Source organism: Centruroides sculpturatus, unplaced genomic scaffold (genome assembly GCF_000671375.1).
Source record: "Centruroides sculpturatus isolate CEXI.00-Female unplaced genomic scaffold, Cexi_2.0 scaffold872, whole genome shotgun sequence".
Lineage (NCBI taxonomy): Eukaryota > Metazoa > Arthropoda > Arachnida > Scorpiones > Buthidae > Centruroides > Centruroides sculpturatus.
The window spans coordinates 110,455-134,423 of NW_019385158.1; the positions used below are offsets into that span (position 1 = coordinate 110,455).

The window sequence follows — 23,969 nt, forward strand, 5'->3', positions numbered from 1 at the left end:
TTGTTGACCATGGTAAACTCTACGTGTTAGTACTGTAAACTTTTACACTGCACTAATTTTACTACCTTAGTAACATCATGCATTACGGTAATAAAAACCTGAATCACCTGTATACGTCTACACTCGGTTACCTATGTATACACAAGCTTAAAATATAATGCTTTGTATGAGTGTAATAATACAGCGAGGTGTTACTACACAAACATCAGCACCACATTACAACAAACAAACATAGTAGTATATTACAGTTGTTTTTTGGTAAAAAGAAAGGGCCTGTGTGACATATAACAGGCCTTTCCTTTATACTAAATAATATGTGTGTAAATAATACTGCAAGTATTGTATACTATTGTATTGATGCTGCCATTAATACATAGTACGTCTACAGTAACAATTACTAGTGATTGTAGTATAGATGTTATATAATTGTTAATAAACATAGATGTAAGGTGAAGTACTAGTGTAGTAGTAGCATAATTATAACAATTATTATCGCAGTAATAAACATATAAACAAACAAGACAGCATGCAAATACTATTGTAGTAATTACATGTTTTAAACGTGCCTGAGAATAAACACTAAGAATATTGTACTATTGTATTTTAATACATCGTTTATTACTCTAGCAGCATTGCTCTAGTAATAAGCGGAACGGCTGTAGTAATAAATATAGGAAGTTTAATTAACATGTGGATGGTTTTTTTTGGTGCTGCTAATGCAACATTATAGACTCACCGCTGTAGTAATAAACTATTTAATATTATAGCAAGATTACGTCACGCTTAATTAAGCTGCGCGAGTGTAATGATAAATATTACAAGTTTTATTTGTGTGTGTGCAGTCTTGCACTTTATAAGTCATAATTTATGCTACTGCAACTATAATTTTTCTTGTGTTAAGACACATATAACAACACTGTTGCTGTATGGCTACGGTAATAAATATAAGAAGGCTAATTAGTACATAGTAAAAAAGTACTGATTAGTAGTATAGAATATACACTGTGCTACTATAGCAATGCTGCTTTAATATTGTAATATTTCTGTAGACAATTATTACTACAGCAGTAAACCAGTGTAGTTATTGTACAGATGGAATTGGCATGCTACTACAGTCGACCTCCATAATACTGTTGATAATTCCGTTTTATATGAATTCCATGTTGTACGAGTCACTTAGATTTTACAAATACGTAAGCCGTTCACAGCCCGGCACACGTATTTGTAAAATCTAAGTGACTCGTACAACACGGGATTCATATAAAACGAAATTATCAACAGTGTTATAGGGGGGTCGACTGTACTACATAGAATTGCCATGTCCTCTAATGCAGTAGTGGCATTGTTTAATAATAAAAAATATATCAATTCTAAGTAGTAGCTACTATTTACTATTGGTAGTTATTATTTAGTACTGTAAAAGTACGACTGTAATGAAAGATATCATTAGTGCGAACAGCTTAGTACTTACTATAATACTACCGCTGTAGTGAGAAGATATTGCTTAGTACTGTAATAATAGTATTAATTATCAACGCTTAGTAGTAAAGTAGTACAACAGTAATGATAAATACTACTATTACGATACGACACCATTTCACTTGTACTGTATTTAAGTACTGATTACTGTACAGATGGACTGGACATGCCCTACTATACTATCAGCTCAATTAATGCTTTTACAGTACTAATATTTCATGCATAAAGTATACAATAAGAAATACAATAAAAATGTTTACAGTGCCATCTAGGGAGAATTAAGGTAAGCATAACTATATACAGCAAAATATTACCGTTTTACATTACTTACGTCTACTGTAACACCGAGATAATGAATTACAGTAAAAGAACCACGTGACGCGACGAATTTAAAGTATAAATAGTTCGTACTTCCTCTCGAATCCATAAAAATCCGAGCGAGGAATTGAAGAGGAAGGAAAACATCCGCTCTTAAGTCAGTTGCGAGATTCAAAACACACCAGACGTGGGCCTATAACTGCAGAAATTGGGGTCGTGATGAGTTGAACTCCTCGCGAAGATGGAGATGTTAAAAAGTCTCACGACTTCCGCAACCTACGAGGGCGCGAAAATGAAGGAATGATGTTGTCGTTTCTTTTTATTTTATTTTATTTTTCCTCACGATGAAGGAGCAGAGATCAAATGCCCGTTCCTTTTCTTCACAGGCTCGAGCAATTTGTCCATCTGTCACGATAAACTAACCTTTTTTTCGTGTGATAAATACGTGGAACCACGCCATACACTAAAAGAGGTGGGCCTGGCGGTAAGGTGAGATCAAAGGCCTCTATCTCTCTGACCTAGATGCAACGTTTTAACTCCCATTAAAGAATTTTTCAATTGAAAGAGAAAATTATCTTCTACTTTTTTTTTAAAGTGAGGTAAAGTTAAAGGAGTGTTACGACTCGTCTTTAGAAAGTACACAAGTCAATTTGACACTTCTTTGAAGAAAAAGTAAGAAATGAGTGATGATAAAATTTCATCTACTTTTTATAACAACTTTCAAATAGCAAGTTGCGTGCAATTTCAAATTTATATTCGATTCGAAAACAGGAGTTGCATGCAATCTGCAATTTATATTAGTTTGAAAAACAGGAGTTGTATGCAATCTCACATTATATTCGATTCGAAAACAGGCGTTGCATACAATTTACAATTTATATTCGACTCGAAAACAGGCGTTGCATGCAATCTCTAATTTATATCAGTCTGAAAAACAGGAGTTGCATGCAATCTCTAATTATATTAGACTCGAAAACAGGAGTTGTATGCAATGTCCAATTTATATACGGTGATTAAAAGGATATTGCTAATGCCCTCAGTGACGTGTAGACTGAAGTACAGACTGAAACTTCTTTTAAAGAATACAGCACACTAGTCTATGCGCCAGTTTCGTGCACAGCCTAGTAAAGTGAGCATAATTTTCGCAAAATTCCACACTAAAAAGGCATAATGTCGTGCCTCTGCCGTATGAAAAAGGTTAAAAAATAACTTCATTGTCGGAGTTAATAACCCATTCTTCGGGTCACCGAGATAAACAGGTTAATTGTACCCATTTTCTAGGCAACACCTCATCTTACCTAACATACAAGAATTCGATTTACTTTCAAAAAATGCACCCAAGTTCATTGCTTGATGCAATACGAAAGTGAAAATATTTACGTGCACCTCCATTGTTTAGAAACCATTTCTTTTACAATAAAGGCACCTCTTGATTCGTTTAATTAATTTTAAAAAAAATAATAATTTTCCTCTTTAAACAAGTTGCAGAAGCCGCGTTAAAGGGTTAAAATAAGATTTCAGCCATTTCAAGGTAATCCTGTTTGCTCCACCAACGGAAAGAAATCTTTAGTCACGTTGTTGCACAGATTTTTTTAAAGTGAGGTAAAGTTAAAGGAGTGTTACGACTCGTCTTTAAAAAGTACACAAGTCAATTTGACACTTCTTTGAAGAAAAAGTAAGAAATGAGTAATGATAAAATTCCATCTACTTTTTATAACAACTTTCAAATAGCAAGTTGCGTGCAATTTCAAATTTATATTCCATTCGAAAACAGGAGTTGCATGCAATCTCTAATTTATATTAGTTTGAGAAACAGGAGTTGTATGCAATCTCACTTTATATTCGATTCGAAAACAGGAGTTGTATGCAATCTCCTATTATATTCGACTCGAAAACAGGAGTTGCATGCAATCTCTAATTTATATTAGTCTGAAAAACAAAAGTTGTATGCAATCTCCTATTATATTCGATTCGAAAACAGGAGTTGTATGCAATCTCCCATTATATTCGACTCGAAAACAGGAGTTGCATGCAATCTCCAATTATATTAGACTCTAAAACAGGAGTTGCATGCATTTCCAATTTATATTAGACTCTAAAACGGGAGTTGCATGCATTTCCAATTTATTGGGTTGAGTCATAAATAAGTTCCGTTTTCTAAACTGAAATTTATTTGCCAATAAAATGTACAGCAATAGACTTTAATCTATCACATATTCACCATCATTATTAACCCCTTTTGAGCCGTCCATTTTTTTAAAATTTTTAATTAAGCATAAAAAATACTTAAAACTGAAAAAAAACGAAAGAAATGCGTTAATTTTGAAGAAAAAGTAAGAAATGAGTGATGATAAAATTTCATCTACTTTTTATAACAACTTTCAAATAGCAAGTTGCGTGCAATTTCAAATTTATATTCGATTCGAAAACAGGAGTTGCATGCAATCTGCAATTTATATTAGTTTGAAAAACAGGAGTTGTATGCAATCTCACATTATATTCGATTCGAAAACAGGCGTTGCATACAATTTACAATTTATATTCGACTCGAAAACAGGCGTTGCATGCAATCTCTAATTTATATCAGTCTGAAAAACAGGAGTTGCATGCAATCTCTAATTATATTAGACTCGAAAACAGGAGTTGTATGCAATGTCCAATTTATATACGGTGATTAAAAGGATATTGCTAATGCCCTCAGTGACGTGTAGACTGAAGTACAGACTGAAACTTCTTTTAAAGAATACAGCACACTAGTCTATGCGCCAGTTTCGTGCACAGCCTAGTAAAGTGAGCATAATTTTCGCAAAATTCCACACTAAAAAGGCATAATGTCGTGCCTCTGCCGTATGAAAAAGGTTAAAAAATAACTTCATTGTCGGAGTTAATAACCCATTCTTCGGGTCACCGAGATAAACAGGTTAATTGTACCCATTTTCTAGGCAACACCTCATCTTACCTAACATACAAGAATTCGATTTACTTTCAAAAAATGCACCCAAGTTCATTGCTTGATGCAATACGAAAGTGAAAATATTTACGTGCACCTCCATTGTTTAGAAACCATTTCTTTTACAATAAAGGCACCTCTTGATTCGTTTAATTAATTTTAAAAAAAATAATAATTTTCCTCTTTAAACAAGTTGCAGAAGCCGCGTTAAAGGGTTAAAATAAGATTTCAGCCATTTCAAGGTAATCCTGTTTGCTCCACCAACGGAAAGAAATCTTTAGTCACGTTGTTGCACAGAGCGTGACTGTAACACCTGTCTTAGGTAGAATGGGCCACGAATGCTTTATTGGGTAATTTTGTACTTTTCCCAATTGAAAAATATTATCTGTCCCCGGTATGCAAGTAAAAATTCGAGAATTTCGGAACGAATTTAATGTTTATCTTGTCACGTATTGTTCATATACACCAGGAGAAAAACACCTATCAAACCGTGCAATCTGGGAAAACATCCCNGTTGCATGCAATCTCTAATTTATATCAGTCTGAAAAACAGGAGTTGCATGCAATCTCTAATTATATTAGACTCGAAAACAGGAGTTGTATGCAATGTCCAATTTATATACGGTGATTAAAAGGATATTGCTAATGCCCTCAGTGACGTGTAGACTGAAGTACAGACTGAAACTTCTTTTAAAGAATACAGCACACTAGTCTATGCGCCAGTTTCGTGCACAGCCTAGTAAAGTGAGCATAATTTTCGCAAAATTCCACACTAAAAAGGCATAATGTCGTGCCTCTGCCGTATGAAAAAGGTTAAAAAATAACTTCATTGTCGGAGTTAATAACCCATTCTTCGGGTCACCGAGATAAACAGGTTAATTGTACCCATTTTCTAGGCAACACCTCATCTTACCTAACATACAAGAATTCGATTTACTTTCAAAAAATGCACCCAAGTTCATTGCTTGATGCAATACGAAAGTGAAAATATTTACGTGCACCTCCATTGTTTAGAAACCATTTCTTTTACAATAAAGGCACCTCTTGATTCGTTTAATTAATTTTAAAAAAAATAATAATTTTCCTCTTTAAACAAGTTGCAGAAGCCGCGTTAAAGGGTTAAAATAAGATTTCAGCCATTTCAAGGTAATCCTGTTTGCTCCACCAACGGAAAGAAATCTGTAGTCACGTTGTTGCACAGAGCGTGACTGTAACACCTGTCTTAGGTAGAATGGGCCACGAATGCTTTATTGGGTAATTTTGTACTTTTCCCAATTGAAAAATATTATCTGTCCCCGGTATGCAAGTAAAAATTCGAGAATTTCGGAACGAATTTAATGTTTATCTTGTCACGTATTGTTCATATACACCAGGAGAAAAACACCTATCAAACCGTGCAATCTGGGAAAACATCCCCCCGACCTTCACTGAATTGTTTCCTAGAAATCACCTTTTAGACCCCACTTTTTCGGCAACTTTCACTTGAGAAAAATTTACATACATTCTTCGTGAAGGCGTGACGTAACGCCATTATGTAACTACAAATATATATATATATATATGGCCGTAACGGTTACTAATTAGCATAAGAAAAGTTTTACTATACCTTATTTTTAAATTTAATCAGCAGTTCGGATGCTGGTCTTAAGAAACTTTCCATAAATCTCTTGTGGTTACCATTGTAGTGTACCAGCAGCATGTCCCTACACTGCTTCACTAGCTGCTTTCTAACAGAACGAAACGGTTGATAAATACTACCGAGGTATTGTTCTGCTAGAGTAGAAACATCGTGTGAAATCTGAAAATAAAGTATTAATATCCATACTAGTTGTAGTGTTATTCATAATTCATACCATAGTAACAAACTAACAGTAATTAAAACTACTTTAATAAGAGAATTTCTAATTAAATTGGCATGTGTTACCACAACAACAAGATGTATTGTCTGCCAAGAATCACAATTTGTTACTCTAGTAGCATCGATGTGTATAAAAATAGGGAAACGAGGTCAACACTCACGCTGTTACTTGTTGCCCTTCAAAATTTGAACCCTCATTAGATGTAAATTCCTCTAGTTTGATCGTTGAAACGATAAATGTTACTACTACATTAAATAATAAAAGTAACTTTAGTAACAAATTATGTTTATAGGTCATACATGGCTGTTTATTCTGCTCGTATCAATTATTTCATAACGTGCCAGCCGAGTCAATCTGCAAATAGTCACTATGGCAGTAACTTATTTATAAGCCCCTGTTTTTTTTTTGGTTACTTTAGTAGTAATTCCTCTGTCGTTGGCGTCGAGCTGAGAATTTCATCCTCTGCATTCTTCACTTCCCAGTGCAACGGCCCAGTGAACTGATTGGCACATATCCCAAAATACTTCCGGATATAATCATACAACCGAAAGTAGCACATGCCTAACCCTGTTTTCAATAAAAACTAAGGTTAAGTTCGGTTTCTACAAGCCGAAAAGTAGGACAGAATTCAATGGGTGATGCGGCATTTCTTTCACTACTTTCACTTCTAAGTAATCCTGCACCCCTACACACACACATACAGCAGCAGCATCCCAGTGGATCGAAACAGAGAAACAGTCGTGCCTGACTAGTAAATTTTCCTGGTTTTACTTCACTGTCCTAACGCCTAAACGGGCCAATTTACCATAGAAGTCCTTCCTGGTGGCACCCCCTTGGTAGATCGCTGCAGAAAGCATGCCTCTTCGATTTCAATTTGTGTTAAAATGATCCATAGTTGCTGATGATTACCATAAATTATAATCTGAAGAATCTTTCTTCATTGTTCTGGAAGGGATCTATGCACTAAGTTTTGGGACACATACCAAATTATTTCTCTCTGCTCTGTAACTATGGTTCTACAGGTTCTATCATTAGTTCTGGAAGTATTCTAGAACCTGATACTGAATACCATGCATCAAATAATTGGATTGATGGAACAAGGCAAGGCAACACGTGAATGATCTACCAAGGGTTTTCTACAGTAAAATATCCCCTATTTAGGTGTTACACACGTAAAGAAAACCCACGTTACCAGCATTTTAGTGGGAAGGAAACCAGCGACCAAATATAGTGGTTTTATCCGCCCGTCCACTGGAGGGTGCACTATACATCACAGAATTAAAGGTTTAATTCTAGAACTACATGCCAACTCAATTCTGGAATCATTAACTATTTAGTGTGATTCTATTCACTGACCCTGTGGGGTTATGCATCAATTTCTCTGAAATCAATGGTGTTGTATCACCTTCTTGGTAATTAAAAATCTTAATTTCATTAGTTCAAAAGTTAAATAGGTTATATACCATTTAAGTTTAACACTAATTAATCTAACCTTATTCTCCTGAATTCAGGAGTAATATTTTATCAATTAATCATCTGTAAGGAGCTTATACGTAAGTTACTTCATCTCAGTTCAAAAGCCACCATAAAGTTCACGAGTTAAACAATCCATGTAGAATAGTTCAAAGGTCAAACGTGGTATTTCACCCTGGTTCAGAATTTTTAATATTTTTCACGGTTTTAGAACATTTCACCAGTTTTTTCCTCTGAGGTTTTCGAGTCATTATTTATAGAACGAGTCCTCGTAGCCTTTCTGCACTAACTCAACCCCTTAGCTCCTTTAACACCTGCCTGTTAATATCCCCCCCCCCCGAATGGAGGGGTGCGGAATTAATTACCCTGGTTTTACGGCCGTTAATGACGTCAGGGAACGTGATAGAATAGCCAGTTACGTCAGTTTTAACAGTTGATCAATGTCTAACAATCGTGAGGTTTAACTGTTGGGCATATACCCCATTGAGGAAATGTAGGAGGATTAATTCTTAGTGTAGGGTACTTCTTGGCATGACACTTCTACACTTAAAGGTGGGTAACAATACTCTTAAACACTGTTTCGCCTCATTAATAACACATCAAATTATACTGTAATGGGTATTTTAGTGCCACATCATCGCAGCACCGATATAAAATCTTAAGGTTACTTACCCCATAATAGAGACGTGCCTCCATTCTCATTCGGTTTGCACCCCTTCCATTATCGACAGATTGAAATCTGTTTACTTCCTGTCTACTCTTCTCCCCGATTTTACGTTTCAACCCGCATTCATCGTTCACTTTCCCCACATTGCGATGTATATCCAACGTTCTCATGTATCTAGTGATGCTGTTGTCGCATATCGACCATAGGGTAGTGTACAGCACGGTACGACTCTGTCGGTAATCCGAAGTATAATACAGCGTGGTCTTTTGCCTCCTGTAAAAACCAAAACCGCATTCGACGGACAGAAATTTACGTTTTAACTCCTCACCCCTTCTTACAGGATGTAAAACGTTCGAGATAACTGACGAGTAATTCTCTTTCTCTGATTGGTCGGCTTCGGCAGGTGTCTGTAAAGAAGAAAATCACGATATTCATCCCTTTGGAAAGTATACGTTACACAACTTTACAAGAAAACCCTGCGTAACTTTAAAAATCGAGTTACGTTAATCGATTGTATCTATGAACTAATTTCGGTGTTACGAAACACAGGCAGGACCTAATTCGAATTTTAAATCGCGTTTACAAACTAGGCAACTCGTAGGAATCTTTTTAATAAGGTTAAAGTCCTATTTGACCCCTTAAATACACAACTTATGGGCTATTCCTCTTTACGTATAGGAGCGAGAGTTACACTAGTCGTTCGTCCTTGAGGGGAGAGAAACCAACGACTACCACGTGATACACTATATATATATAAAGACGAACCTAAACAAACGGGAGCAAGGTTGATGGCCTTAGAAAGCCCATTAAGTTATTTAGCCATCCCCCCCTTTAATAGATTAAAGATTACCTCGGTAGCGATTATGTCCACCATGTTCTTGGTTTGCATGTAGACTTGCAACTGTCCACAGCTTCAGCATGATGATGGAAGAGTCTAAACCCTCTATTCGTTAGGGGTTGTCGCCCCCTGACTGTAGGCGGTTCCGGGAAAAAGCGGGTCTATTAGGGGATATTCTTTACTAAATCCATCATACGTTGAGACATGGGGCGATCCATTCAAATGTTTACAAGATAGATTTTTTTGTTAAGGAGCAGAAGGCGATGCTTTATATAAAAGTGGACCCCCTTCGATGCTTGTGACGTCACGTGGTCGCATATTTTTTAGAATAGGAGCGTTAATTTCGCTCCTATTTCTTACCAAATTAGCCACCACCCCGCGTGCGTTTTAATCAATTAGTATCGTGCAGTTTGATGCTGAAAGAAGTTCCGATGGAAAGCATTTCGTGATGTCACGTGCAGCCTAATTCATCCGGAGCAATGCCAAAAGAGAAGAAGAATGCTGCAGCATCGTCAATAAAAGTGGCGACACTTCTTCTCCATCAATATACCTGTAGACTGGCTGGCGACACGAACATCCCGGAGTTTGGGAACATCCTCAGCTGCCCTCCCGAAGTCTAGACTGAATGGCGTCCATCTACATTGACCCACAATGACCCTCGTTTGTTTTAAAGGTAGAAAATGACCCGTAGAAATGGCTTGGGTGCCCTCGATTAATCCTATATTAAATGCATCTGAGAAAGTTTTGTTTACAACACTAATTTAAACTTTGACCTATTTTTCACCCTCTTAATAAATAGCACTCTCTCTCTCTCTCTCTTTACACCAAACAGGTCTTCCTCCCCACGAACCATTTCGTGGGGAGAAAGACCTGTTTGGTCTTCACACACCTGAACCATATTGTCTTATATTTCTCCATAAAACACATCCTTATGAACATTACCACGAAGTGGTCCACGGGAATGAAGACACTACCTGCACTTTAAAGCACGTGTTAAAGCTCCCAAATTTGGGTGAAACCAACAAACACGTGTAATTTAAAACAGATCTTTACACCTGTAACAGCATACATCGTGCTTATAGTTACGAATTTGAATCCCTGGTTTTGCTTTGTTGGCGGATTCCCTTGTTACTTAATACCTGGTGAGGTATCGAGTTTTGTCACGTGTTCGGAGGAAGAAAGGGAAGTTTTTTTAGCATCTTCCACAACAAAAGTGTGTCAATAACCCTTCAACCTATCAGCATTACCATCTCCAGGAAGACGATGAGGTCTTTAATGATACGTCGCGTCAGTTATGCCTTCCAACCAGTTGATATAATTGGGACAAAACAGGTCCATCCCCAAAATGTACGTCCCTTTAAATTATATAGTCCGCTACTTTGTTTCTGCCCATACCAGTTATTTGCCCTTTCAACTCGCCGACGACGCACCTTTTCTTCTTCTCAAATTAATGTGTTACGTCCAAACAGGTGAGAAACGATCCTCACTAACAGGTCCAACCCCCCGCGTAACTGATGATCCTTGTATTTTACGGAAAATTGCCTTTAACATTAATTATCAGAAAGAGACAACTTAGGGGGAGACAAAAGAACAGTTTTACGCTATTTTAACCCAATAATAAGGTAAAGCCGTGTGGTTACATTATGCTACTTTAGTGGCCCATTAACTGTGTTAATAAGCTCTTTGAATTATGTCAGCGGTTGACTAAAAATTGGTGAATTAACCTTGAGGCAACCACTGTTTTCTTCCGGATTTTTATGCTAGTGTTACAAGTTTATGCCTAATTTTCGGAACTTAATAATTGTGCTTTCAAATTTATGCTGACTTTACGCATATTTATGTTACTACTAGCATAAATACGTGTAAAGTCAGCATACATTTGGAAGCACAAGTATTAAGTTTCGAAAATTAGGCACAAACTTGGAAGTACAAACAGGCAATTCCTAAAATTAAGCACAGACTCGGAAGTACAATCAGGCAATTCTTAAAATTAGGCACAAACTTGAAAGTACAAGCAGGCAATTCCTAAAATTAGGCATAAACTCGGAAGTACAAGCAGGCAATTCCTAAAATTAGGCATAAACTCGGAAGTACAATCAGGCAATTCTTAAAATTAGGCACAAACTTGAAAGTACAAAAAGGCAATTCCTAAAATTAGACATAAACTCGGAAGTACAAGCAGGCAATTCCTAAAATTAGGCATAAACTTGGAAGTACAAGCAGGCAATTCCTAAAATTAGGCATAAACTTGGAAGTACAAGCAGGCAATTCCTAAAATTAGGCATAAACTCAGAAGTACAATCAGGCAATTCCTAAAATTAGGCATAAACTTGGAAGTACAAGCAGGCAATTCCTAAAATTAGGCATAAACTCGGAAGTACAAGCAGGCAATTCCTAAAATTAGGCATAAACTCGGAAGTACAAGCAGGCAATTCCTAAAATTAGGCATAAACTTGGAAGTACAAGAGGCAATTCCTAAAATTAGGCATAAACTTGGAAGTGCAAGCAGGCAATTTATGCCTCTCTCAAGACATTTATGCTAGTGCTTACAAATTTATGCCTAACTTTCTACGTTGTGTTGTGTGTTTATATATGACCCAATTTATGCAATTTTTCCGTTCTTTAACTTATGCTCTTTATACTCTTTAATACGAAATAAATGAAACAGAACCATTTTAAAAATTACACAATCAAACAGCCCTTGTTACCAGACCCCTTTACTGTTAAAATAATACAAAAATCGAAATATATTTCTGATACTTTAGGCAAGCATTTTACATAAAATTAATCACAAAGAGGGCCTTCAACATCTTAAACTCATACAAAAATAATACCCTAATATCCAACGTGCTTATATATATAATGTATATTATAAATAGTGTCTTAAACTGTTAATACAAGTGGAGAGTTTCATCACGTTGTGTTCAGACCACGTGATAAAGCCAACCCTCTAAACACTATATAACAGCAAACGATACTCATAAGCAGTGTATTAGTATGCCCTTTTACTACAGAAACCTTTACTACAGACAGTACTAATACGTAAGAATTTAATTAGTAATCAGGAAGGTCGCAGCAGATTAATAAACACGTCATTGAGTAATTAAATGTGTAATTTCTGTAAAAAAATTTAGCATATAGTTAAAGTTTTTGCAACTTAGCAGTGCATTAACCGAACAGAAAGTCTGTTAACAATAACAATCCCACCTTAACAATCGGTTTCCGGCACAGACGATTGAAGAAGGTCCAGACAGCCGACGCCATCGCCACCGAAAAGCGGATGAAACCTCATAAGTCACGTGGTTCTCGCCCGTCACGTGACGTGCAGTTCGTCTTTCAGAATAAATATGGACGATGAGTCTCGCGCGCTCAATTTAGAATGTGACAATTTTGGGAAGTATCGACATTTATTATTGTTCTAATCCGGAAAGTGTCGCGTTGGAAGTAATGCCGTGTGACTGCTTTTCTTCGATAATACAAGGGGAAAAAAAGCGCTAGTGGGTTGAGGAATGAGAACCTTTTAGTCTTTAACTGTTATTTGGGAAGTTGAGGGGTGAAAACTCTTTGTTTTTACCTGTTTTTTTTAGGTGATGAGGAGTGAAAACTGGAAAAAAAACCCACTGGACTTTGAAAGTCGGTCGCGGGTTCGGGCCTCATCAATAGAGTTTTCCTGATTTTCCTCACTTTTCTAGCACCTAAATGGTGGCCACTTTCTTGTATAACCTCCCCCGAGAGGCATATCGCCCAGTGACTCGTTACATCTTCATGAGGCCCAAGTAAATTTGAATTAGAGGGACTACGTACAGTGTTGACTTCAAGCATTTTTTTCGAGGGAATTTTTCGAGAGAGGAAGGAGGGAATTCTTATAAAATATTCGTATAGAGCCACTGTAAATGGGAAACTACGACAATTGCCCCTTTTGCCCATAGGATACATTAATGCGCTACTGAAATGGCTCATGTGTCGCATTCACTTATTTCGTCGAACCAAGTTTAGGGCCTGGCATTGTGAGCCTGTACGTAATGCCTCACATTTTGAATGTATTCAGTGGAGGGGAAGGACCTGTTATACATTATAACATAGGGCCACAACAGTTTCAACCATTATTAAGCAGTAATTAATGCATAATTATGAAAGTAGACATAGAAACTTGAAATTTTCGAACGGGTAATGACGCTTGTCAACTAATTTACATCATAATTTGCGGTAATTAAATGGGTTTCTAAAGGGTAATTATTCGCAAAAAATGTGCTAAACAGCATTAACAGCGCTTCATAAACACACGGGTGAGGAATTTATGAACTAATTTTGTCATCAATCCTATCGCAGCTTGGTTATATTAGTGATAGGAACGTTTATAAATAGTTTGGAAAGTCATGCTGCTAGCGCGAATTTCTGCAACTTGGCATTAATTTAGCACTAATTTCTATTAGTAAACACATACTAAATCCCACCTCTAACGTTTACATAGTAATTATTCATTAATAACTGTTGCTACTATGTGTAATTTATCGTTGCCCACCACTGAAGTCTGATGAGCTCGCGGGTTCGCACCCCAAGCGTGGAAGTTTGCTAGTATCACGTGACTAGGACCACAAAAAGGCCACGTGCATTGCCTCGTCCCATCAAACCAGACAAATTATTAACGTAAACTTACTCCCTGCCTAACCTAATTATTACAAATTACACTTAAACTAAATGTAATTACCAAAATTCAATGCAATCAATCGCGTGCTAATGCCTAAATTTAATGCTAATATGTAACACCAGTAAGTACTTAAGTTATCTCTACTCCTTACCTAATCTAGTTACTGCTAATTACAATTAAACTGAATAGTAATTGCAAATTTAACTGTAATTAATATCGCGCGAAACGTTAACTATGCCACTTACTTAACTACAGTCGAACCTGCCAACGACGGACATTGACGAAACGTAAAAAAAAAATGGCTTATGTTCGGAGGTGGCCGTTGTTTACAGGTTATTTTGTAAGCATTAAATGAAAGAAGTCCTTGAGAAAAAAATGGTCGTCGTTTAAACTGTATTCATTTAATGCTAGATTTAACAGCAGACTACAAATCAATTATTCACTTAAATATAATTAAGTAATAACTAATCTAATTATAATAAACGAGCATGATTATTTAATTATAACAGGTCAAATAGTTAGTTATAATCAGGCAAACACTAAACCATAATTTAATTATAATCAAGCAAATAAATGCTAACGTAATTACGATTAACTTATTAACAACCGCTAGCTTGGCTATGATTTAAATGGTAGAGAATGGTAATTTAATTACATTAAACACATAATTTGCAATTAACTTGCGATAATTGTAATTATTCGTAATTATTCGATTATAAAGCTGAAATTAATCATTTGAACCGTACTTAATGGTAATTTAATTAATACTAACTAATTGCAATTAATTCAATTTAAACTAGAATTGACCGATTTAACTATTGTAAATGCTAATATAACCACATTAAGCATTGACTTAATTGTAATTAACTCACCATAATTATATTTAATCCAATCTAAGCTAAAATTAATTACTTTGAATAGTACAAAATAGTAATTTAACCACACTAATTATCGATTTTAATTGTAATTAAATCAATTTAAACTAGAATTGATCGATTTAACTAGTATAAATGCTAATATAACTACATTAAGCATTAACTTAATTGTAATTAAGTTACCATAATTGTAATTAATCGAATTTATGCTAAGATTAATTCATTTAAATTGGTAATATAACTACAGTTAATGTAGTTAATTGTAATTAACTTACCATAATTATAATTAATCGATTTTAAGCTTGGATTAATTAATTAAAATTGCCAACATAACTAGAGTTAATGTAGTTAATTGTAATTAACTTACCATAATTGTAATTAGTCGAAATTAATATAAAATTAACTTACCAGCCTGACAAACATAATTTGCGACGAAGAAACAAAGAGAAAAAATTAGAACAAGAAACGAAGGAAAAGTGCAAATTATTCCCATACTTAAACAATGCAAATTATTATTAATCAAAGAGAACCTAAGGAAACAATACTTAATTAGAAACGAAACATTTATTTTTGTAAACGTTTCTAACGTTGCATACAGGTGGAAAAACGTAAAAGGGAAACTCAAAACCTTCGCTTTCACGCATAAAACTCACTGATTTAACGAAGTTTTCTGGCCACACGACCCTATTTTTAGCACTAAAAAATAGGGAAAATATTTTGCAATTTTTTTAAAATCGCTTACCGATTTAACGCCCGTTTAATCTTCTCGGTGGCATTCCTTGAACTGATTGCTGGTCATCACCTTCTCCTACACTCGTTCCTCGCCACGTATTTAATATAAACATTAAGTTTTATCGTCGTTTAGACCTAGATCGAGATAAACCCTATTCAACTTTTATAAATACGCTTGTTTCTTTTTCTGATTTTAAACCTAATTAATTAAACGTTCGCCGAATTCTGCCAAGATTTTTCTTTCGATAGAATTACGCAGAATCCCGTATCAAAATCTGATACTTTAGGGATAATTTTTTTTTGGGTACACACCCTAAATGAGCTAATTCTTTGGCCCTCTCGTCATTTATTCACACAGGAGACATCCAGACAGCTTGACAGCTCTAATTTGTTTATAAATGAAGAATTTCACTCAACGCAATCAATCGCTTATCAGGTGATCCACTTACTAAATGTGGACATAAGTAAATAAACAATTTAACCTTACGACCCTGAGTATTAAGTGCCTCCTTTTCTGGACCATTGACTCTATTTTTTAGGCTATATATCGAAATTATTTGTCTTATGCCTAAAGGCCCGCGAAGGTGCCTAAAGTATGCTTTTTTTTTTTTTTTAATGCTTACTTTCACGCTGCCATCATTAAGTAATTTTTACATTCTAGTCACGTGGACCATTAGCGGTAATGAGGGCGTGGGGTGTAGGTGAGGTCTTACTATAAACTCTTTTCTAATTAGGTAAACTTGGTACTTGCTTTCATGAATAATTTCGTACTCGAAGTGTCAGAATTTTTGCTTTAAATTCGAAAATTCTCATTCGAATATTTCGCATTCCACGAATTATTTTAATGGTTTTTTAAGTGACGGCCCTGCTTTTGTAATGGTTTTTGTAAGTACTGTATTTGTAATCATTTAATAAAGATCCCACATTGTAAGTGAATTAATGAAGACTTCACTTTGTGAGTAATTTAATGAAGACCCCACTTTGTGAGTAATTTAATGAAGACCCCACTTTGTGAGTAATTTAATGAAGACCCCTCTTTGTGAGTAATTTAATGAAGACCCCACTTTGTGAGTAATTTAATGAAGACCCCACTTTGTGAGTAATTTAATGAAGACCCAACTTTGTGAGTAATTTAATGAAGACCCCAATTTGTGAGTAATTTAATAAAGACCCCTCTTTGTGAGTAATTTAATGAAGACCCCACTTTGTGAGTAATTTAATGAAGACCCCACTTTGTGAGTAATTTAATGAAGACCCCTGTTTGTGAGTGAATAAATGAAGATCCCAGTTTGTAAGTGATTTAATGAAGACCCCATTTTGTAAGTGAATAAATGAAGATCCCAGTTTGTAAGTGAATAAATGAAGACCCCAGTTTGTAAGTGAATAAATGAAGACACTACTTTAATAGGTATTTCTAACGACTGATAAATTCCCTGTCTTTTTAATGGTTTTAATGAAGATCCTCTTTGTATATATTGTAATAATTGTAATAAAGACCCAATTCTGTAATTATACACTCCATCTATGCGTTTTCATTGCATGCTTTTTAAGAATTTATAAGTTTTTAAACAATGTCTACGTGCTTATAAATTCGTAACCAGTGCAAACAGGATCTATAAACTAACAAAACAGGGTGTTCACAGGTATAACGGGAAGGAATACTTGGCACTAATTATACGCGGTTTTGTAATACTATAAGAATATGTAAGCTTTAACTTTACGAGAACCCGTCAAAGAGGTTGGTATAAATGGAACGAAAGCGCTTCACACGAGCAGATAAAAATGGATTAATTTGGAGGAAAACTACTTCCAACAAACACGTTAGGTGAGATTGCACGAGGATGTACCAAAACAATTTGGACAATAAGCCAGTCGGACCGACAATAGAGCGAGGGTGCAAGGTAATAAAAAGGTAAACCACACTAATCTTGGTAATAAAACGTGGCGGGTACTTCTATAGATGTTTCGAGCTGCAGATCCGATCTTGTCTTTCTGTGTCATCTGGGGTACAAAGAAGAGTCTCTCACCCACCCAAAACTCGATTTATCAACCTGACCAGCATATAAACCAAATTTAGTTTTGCCACTCCCTTTGCGGTGTCATAAGTCAAAAAAAAAAAAAACGCAGCTAATACTTTAATTGGCGGTGTGGGTCCTCTTTACACAGGAAGTAATTGCTCCAGGTTTGTTGACCCGAATTATCTTCTTTAATGATCAGGGGTTGGTAAACGTTCAATATGAAAAGTTGAAAATGTAGGTGGAATGAACTTCCTCATCCATCATCCGAATCGTCTAGAATCTATGTAAATCTTCATAAACGGCTTCCTTATCATCCTACCACGGATGTGCCCCTCGTAGGAATTCAAGGATGAAGATACAAAATCCCAGAAATTGAATTATAGATTCTTTCAGAGGGGATCAACTTGATACTTATGTTAATCTATCGATGGGAGGAAGATTGAGTTTCTAGAGAAAAAGAATTCTCGTGAAATTCGATTATGTATTTATATGGTGACAACCTTGGGTTTTTTTTCCTGTATTTTGCTTTGGATCGGTTGTCATTTAGAGGTTCCTGGCACTCCTGACGGGTTTGCAAGCCGCTTAAATTCTCTAGGATTCGTGTACATCCCTCAACAAGTCCATGAAATCAAGGTCAATTTTAATGGTTTTTAAGAGCCACAGATTAATGCGGTTCCCCCTTTTTTAGAGCCACAAATTCTTGAGGTTTCTCCGTACAAACCATAGAAATTTGTGGTTCCTACAAGTCAAAATGCATTGTAAATTTTTTGAATATGTATAGGCCTATTTTGATTTTCACGAGCCACAGACACTTGAGGTTTCTGTACAAAAAGCTAAAAAGGGGTATTTTCGGGTATTAAGAGCCATGCATTTTTGGGTTTCCTCATTTTCAAGAACTACAGGATTCCTTCGTCTTCAGATTACTTTAGTTTAGGTATTTGTGGTTTTTAAAAAGCTTTAGGGCCTCGTATTATGAGCCTGTAGCTTCTGGTTTTTACATTTGATGGAGAGGAAGGGCCTGTTATATATTGTAGCTTATGGCTACAACAATAAGTCTTTTACAAAGTAATTTGTAAAAGTTCTTATTCTGGGCAACACTGGTGAGAAAAAGGGGTTATAAAAGTGAGTGTCACTCGGAGGCCCTTCTCTTTTTGTTCTCAATACGTTTTGTATGGATATTGAATTATGTTATACGTGTTTGCATAAGAATTGTGAGTTATTTCTCCTCCTCCAACAAGATTCCACGTGCCATCCCGTTGGTTAGGTTCGAACCAACTTCAAGGTTTTATTAAATCATATTTACGAAGATAATGTCAGAAAATATGCCTGGAATTGTTACGGCCCTAAGCTATAATATATAACAGGCCTTTCCTCTCACCAAATAATGACACAGTGAAAGTTTCCTGCTATTATTATCTTTGTAATATGGTGAAAAAAAAAACACGTTGCTCTTGAAGAAGTGGTTGTGGGTTCGAACCTGACCAACGGGTTGGCAGTGGAATTTTCCGTGTTTTCTAAACACTAATTGGGGGGGGGGACAGTTTCCTGTTGAAAGACACATCGCCCACCCGTTAAGTTGCCTAAACCCACGAAACCAAGCCAAATCATTATGCCAATTTGACAGTTTTCTCATAATAGAACCCGTATATAAAGGAAGTAAATGCTTACAGGCAAATTACAAATTCACTTTTAACGCCGTGTAATAAAGAGAGACGACACAAGACGAAAACACATTGCACACACGAGGGAGTGAAAGACGATCCTGGAAAGTCAACACTGGAAAAATCATCTGTCCGGCCATCAAGTTCCAAGTGTCGTAAAGAGGAGACAATAAAAGTTCTGTTTACTGTATCACGTGAACGTCAACTGTGACCAAAAAAAAAAAAATGTCGTCTCTTCGTAAGTGGCCATCTCTTCACTCGTCAGTGGCGACTTTAATGAGATTTTTTTTTACCCTCCTCCCCGGCATTCCTCCCTAGTTTCTATCAGATAAGTGTTATCGACCGAGATATTAATTGTAGGAGGGACACCACGTGTTGTTGAAGTTGGTAGGAGCGAAGGACAAACGTCAACACTGGCAAAAAATAAGGTCGTAGTATCGCATGTAATAATTGGAAAATATTACAAGCGATATCTCCCCCCCCCCCCGCTGGCCATTCCGCGATGAAATCTGTAGGGTGGTGTCGCGTGATAGACGACGGTCGAACCTCGATATAGCGCCACCCACGCGTGGCCTTCGAGCTTGCGCGTAGACTTTATACCGTTCGGGGGTCCTTCGATTTAACGTCAGTTTGGAAGGCGAATGAACGATGTGGCGCTGTATCGATGGCGCGAGGCGAGAAGCTGCACGTTGGTGAGGCGCTATATCGAGGTTGAGCGTTCTTACAGTAGCGCCATCTGACGATCGGAAATAAAAGTTACTTTAAGATATTTAATAATTGTTATTAGGGCCGTCGTCGGTTTGTTTAGGGCCTGGGGATAAAGAGGCCCTTTTGTTATTTTTTTGTTGGAATAAATAAAATGTTTCTTTAATAATAAATAAAAGTCTTAAAGATTATACTGTATATATATATATATATATGTTACAGTCAAAACCCGTTTTTAGTTAGAACGCGTTTTAACTAGTTGAAACTAGTTTATACCGAATGTATTTGTTAAAACCCGTTTTGTCTAGTTGAAACTAGTTTATACTGAATGTCTTTGTTAAAACCCGTTTTGTCTAGTTGAAACNTATATATATATATATATATTTGTTAGTAATAATAACATTAATTTATAGGGGTAGAAACCACTGTAGTACCCTAAACTTTCTTAGTGCCAAGGAAGAAATCACGAGTCCCTAAGTATAACTGCACTTAATTATGACAATAAAATCAAAAGAAGTGCCCGTTAACATAAGATATGAAAGTTTCTTTAAAAAGAAGCATCAAACAATTAAGAGGAAGGTTTAAACAAGAGCGAGAGAGCCCTTTACAGAGGCATTTTTCTAAAGATTTCAAGGAGGATGCCTTATGCCTTAGAGGCCGATGGATAGAATAAGGTAAAGCAACACGTGTAACAAGTAGGGGGAGGCCTTTCTATAGGAAACTGGCGCCTATTTAGGTATTACTAATGTGAAGAAAACTAGTGATGTAACAATATTCGGTTACTATTCGGTATTCGGCCGAATACCGAATACCTAAAAACAGGAGTAAGAAATAACAAAATCACAGTAAATTAATCATTTTGATATTTAGATTTAATGTTATCGGGTTGGTGTTGCTTGTTTATATTCATTTATAACTTATAACATGCACAAAATAAAAAAGAAAATAATATTACAGTCGACCCCCCTATAAGATCATAGATACGTTCCATTCTTTAGAAATCTGATTTCTTACGAGTCCTTCCAATCACAGCCCGACACGTGTCAAGTTTACGGACTACGGCTGATTGAAAGGTTTTCTTCCATAAAATTAATCGATTCTAGACTAATCCGACTCAACATTTCCAAAATACGTATATATTTTTTGGGAATAATCCGTATAAACTACGCTATAAACAAAAAATTGTAGGATTACTTACCGAGTGTGCACCATTCGACACCGCCATTGCTCAAGCTTGTTTTCGTCGCGAAGCAGCACACCAAACCACGAACCGATTTCTGCGAAAACTTCGTTAAACTTCGAAGACGTCATTAATATAAATAATTTTAATCGCCGTTGAATAAGAAATGTTTCTTTCACAAGAAATGTATAAAATTACAATACTGTATTAGACTTACGGTACCTAATTTACATACGATACCTAATTTACATAGTGTACAGGCGATAGTTCGTTCTAAACTCTCCGTAGCGTGGCGCCAGGCGGCGGAAAAAATATATATAATTATAATAAAGTTACAATAAATTAATTTATATATCAATTTATATATCAGATATAATTTATATATAATACTGTACAGACGATAGCAAACTCTCCGTAGCGTGGCGCAGGGCAGAGGAAAATAGTTCGGCTTCCCGATGACGTTTTACGTAATTATAGAAGTTTTTTTACCTTTTTTTTACAGATACCGTCGCAATTTTTTCGCAGTTTTATAGGAATCGTAATTATAGGGGGGTCTACTGTACTCACACGTATTCACAATTTATAATTACAAAGATCAGCACATGTACTCACCTATTTGTTGTAAAATCGTGGCACATCTGAGGTCTAACCCTGCCTATCCTTTTAAAGCGCTCTTTTTAGCTCTTCTCTTTCCCTTTCTTCTATTCTCTAGTCCACGTATGCCTATGCATACATCATAATACGCGCTCATGATACTTTCGATTCGTCACTTTTCCATTGTAGATTTCCCATTTTACAATTACGTGACTCATAGTGCCTGATGACAATGGAGAAAAAAAAACAAATAGGACGTCGGTATAAGTCACAATTATGATTTCATACATTCGAGACAGCTTGGTAACCCGAAAGGCCCCAGGCTTTCGCTCGTGCACGCTAAGTGACTTTCATTACAAGCATTTAGCTTTCCGAAGTCTATAACAATTGTTTGGCATTGACAGCCGCAAATTTCAAGCCTCGACTTGTTCGATCATGTTATCAACTCATTTTCATATTTATATTCACTTCGCTGTCCTTCTCTTTTCTTTTTTCGTTATTCACACGTGTAGGTCATTTCATTGTTATTCGCATTTGATATCATCATCCACTACAACTGTCAAGAATTAACGCGATTGGCGAAGCATAGTGACAGCGGGCCAATAGAGAGCAGGGTCCTTGCCATAATTCGGTTTGCGCGCCAATTTTCGTACGTGCGTTAATCGAGACGAATAGTTTGGCCGAATTCTCGGCTATTCGGCCACGCTCCTGGCCGAATATTCGGTATTCGGCCTGAGGCCGAATATACTATTCGTTGCAACACTAAAGAAAACCTGAAAACGTGTACAGCGGCTACTGACATTTAAGTGAGTAGCAACACGTACTGTGTCGTCAGAATATCACGTGCTACCAAATTATTCAGTGACACCATTCGTTGAACAAAAAGTACAGTACAGTAGAACCCCTCTAGTCCGCTTTCAGCTAGTCCGTCACTCTGGTTAATCCGACCGTGGTCGGAGTCGAGAAACTTGTCTCGACTCGTCGGTGACTCCCCATCCGTGGCGTTTTTCTGTGTTCGTCATAGTATATGTTGAAGTTATGACGTTATAGTATATAGTCACTCCTGACATGTTGACACAATGTTTACATTGTGTGTACATGTACAGTTTTGTGTGTGTTTTCAACATGTCAGGAGTGAAACGTAAACACTTTACTCATTCATTAAATGAAAAATTAGCAGTGCTACAAAGACTGGACAAAGGGGAAGATTGTTTATTTTACTTTTTTGCGTTCCGACCATACCCCCAGTCCCAAAGGTGACGGATTAGAGAGGTTCTACTGTACTTGACACTTGACACTCCCAACTCATTTGTGTTGCTACTTACATAACTCGACACTATGCACCAGAGGACAAACCAACCCTCCAGAATTCGTGGGGTGTCAGCCTACTGTCTGGGGGTACGCTAGTATATTACGTCAGCCTACTGCTATGGGGTACCCCAGAGCAGTAGGCTGACGTCTTTTAGTATAATATACTAGCGTTAAATTTTCTGACACTCGAACACACTGGTGGATCAAGACCATCCGACCCCTACACACAGAAGACTGAGGGCTCTCTACATAATTTTACATTATAAAATTGCTTTATTTACTCTAATATCGAGGCCCCCGAGACCCTGAGCCCATAGGCAGGTGTCTCACGTATGGACGAACAGTTAAGGTGGAGGACAATCAGGAATTTTTCGGAGTGGTCTCATTCTTGCCCATTTGTGAGCCTGGCAGAAACTATAACGGGTTTGTTATTAAAAAGGGGGAGGAATAAATCTGGCACTGCTCGAAGAACACCAAGAAACTGATCGATACCTTCCAATCACCTGCTTTACGCCGGTAATCCTTACACCAGAAAGATATTCTTGCACTAAATTTCTCCAGAAAGCATCCCCTAATTGATAATAACCCGTTAAATTTGTGCCTAGAATTACACACGTGATGACACACATTAACCCAACACATATTCGCCATTGTTAAACCT

At 36.5% G+C, this 23,969-nt stretch overlaps 1 protein-coding gene across 1 annotated transcript in view; it reads right to left on the reverse strand.

The window, feature by feature from the left end:
- LOC111635587 overlaps positions 1 to 12,993 on the reverse strand; it is a 55,275-nt gene extending 42,282 nt beyond the window's left edge. Inside the window, 3 exon segments of the mRNA XM_023380589.1 lie at positions 6,354 to 6,545; positions 8,752 to 9,153; positions 12,792 to 12,993. Of these exon segments, the coding sequence (XP_023236357.1) occupies positions 6,354 to 6,545; positions 8,752 to 9,153; positions 12,792 to 12,848 (651 nt within the window). The 5' untranslated portion in view covers positions 12,849 to 12,993.
- Between the last annotated feature and the right edge of the window lie 10,976 nt (positions 12,994 to 23,969).